The sequence below is a fragment of the Alligator sinensis genome, unplaced genomic scaffold, assembly GCF_000455745.1.
Source record: "Alligator sinensis unplaced genomic scaffold, ASM45574v1 scaffold520_1, whole genome shotgun sequence".
Lineage (NCBI taxonomy): Eukaryota > Metazoa > Chordata > Crocodylia > Alligatoridae > Alligator > Alligator sinensis.
The window spans coordinates 1,117,712-1,119,415 of record NW_005842064.1 but is presented as its reverse complement, the minus strand read 5'-3'; the positions used below and the strand labels follow the sequence as shown (position 1 = coordinate 1,119,415).

Here is a 1,704-nt window from a genome sequence, read left to right as displayed (position 1 = left end):
GGAAAGAGGGCAGAGTGGCATTTGGGGAGGGTGCAAAGCTAATTCATGGCACCCCTGCCTAAAAGGTTGAACACCTTCCCCACCCTGAGCAATCAGCCATGGGGGGACCCAGGGTGCCTTCCCTCCCCCCGACCCAGGAGGCACCAGTTGCCGGGGGGGCGCCTAGTGTGCTCCCCAGCGGACCTGGAAACGAACCGGAAGTGCTTCTGGTCCACTTCTGGGGCTGCTGCCAAGCACACTGAGGAGCCCTCTGCGCTCCTGTGGAATGCTTCATCTGCCCCACCATCGCAACATTCACAAGCTGCCTGCTACCTAGAGGTATGTAGAAAAAACATTTAAAGCCGTCTGTCTGAATCTCTCCAAATAGATTCAGACGGTTTCAATTCAATTCAGATAGACTAGAGGGTCTCCCGATTTGCATTTGGAGATTCAGCCACCAAATTGGGCTGAATCTCCGCAGAATCAAATCAGGGACCAAAGCTTTGCACAGCTGTAGTAACCAGGTATGCATTAGTGTTGGGTGTATAATGGGCCACCTTTGGTGCAAGCCTTGAATTTACATCTACACATCCATAAGATGCCTTACGCACCCCTTACCTTTCCTTAGAGCTGTGGTTTTCAAACTTCTTAAAGTCACAGAACCCTTTCATATCACTTCTGCCCAGGGCCAGATGAACCTTTTAGTGGGCCCTAGGCCAGTCAAGACCCCTCTCCTCACCCCTGTGCTGCTGCCTGTAGGGCTCACAGCTGCAGCTAGGGAAGTAGCTGCAGCAGCGAGGCCAGCAGAAGGAAGGGAAAGAAAAAGGAAGGGAAGTGGACTGGGCCATTCATGCCATTGCTACAGAGGGAAGGACTGGGCCCCCCTGCAGGTCCCTAGTTTGCCTATGTATAAATCTGGCTCGGCTTCTGCTGTAGAAGCCCCCTATCCTAAAGACTGACATCGAGCCAAGCAACCAATTCAGGCTGGTGGAACCATGTTTCACCAGCCTGAATTGGATGAAGAAAGGTACTGTAGAAGCTGTTTAAGGTATCTGTTAGGCAGGCATACAGGCACTTAAATCATGCAAATAGTACTAGCTACTTGCTAAATCCTATTGATCTCAATATTAAGGGTGCTAATAAGTATGGCTGCTAATTTTTTCAGGAGTAGTCTGCTTCAAGCTTTTCACACCTCATTAATGCTCACTTATACTGTTACCCAGAACCTCTGCTCAGCTGTTCACACCTCATTACAGCTCCTTAAATGACTACTCTGGGAGTCTTGCTTCTAGTAGCAGCCTTGAAATTAACAGGAATAGCCAGTTTCATGGTTGCTAATAACAGGGCTCTGACAGTGGTTGAGATGGATTAGAAGGATTAACTGCCTACCCCATGGACTATTTTTGACTGCCAAATGAGGCCACTAAAGTGCATCTTAGATTAAGTGTATTGGTAGATTCAGTCACTTGACCCTTCCCAAGATAAATGTGGAGCCCGATCTCTACCACAAGTGACATTTGCACGTTTTGTCAAGTTTCAGTGGCAGCTCCTGGGAACAATTTACATACAATCTGTTCTGACAGGAACACTTGCTGAAAGAAGGCATGGCCTGGCTTGACACACAAGCCCCAGAAGAATCTCAGTACTGGTTACCAGCTCTCTTTACAGAGCTCTACTCTCAAGAAATCACGCCAGAGGAAGCCAAGGAGGCAATACCTTGACTGC

General features: G+C 48.8%; 1 protein-coding gene across 9 annotated transcripts in view; it reads left to right on the top strand.

The window, feature by feature from the left end:
* The window catches only part of SNF8 (SNF8, ESCRT-II complex subunit), an 11,446-nt gene extending 9,746 nt beyond the window's left edge, over positions 1 to 1,700 (top strand). For 7 of the 9 annotated variants that reach the window (XM_006023297.2, XM_025203788.1, XM_025203787.1 and 4 more), the window contains one exon: positions 1,563 to 1,700. In XM_006023297.2, the coding sequence (XP_006023359.1) occupies positions 1,563 to 1,700 (138 nt within the window). Of the gene's footprint in view, positions 1 to 1,513 lie in introns of all 9 variants that reach the window. The other 2 variants (XM_025203785.1, XM_025203784.1) reach the window with 1 other exon arrangement.
* Positions 1,701 to 1,704: the final 4 nt, after the last annotated feature.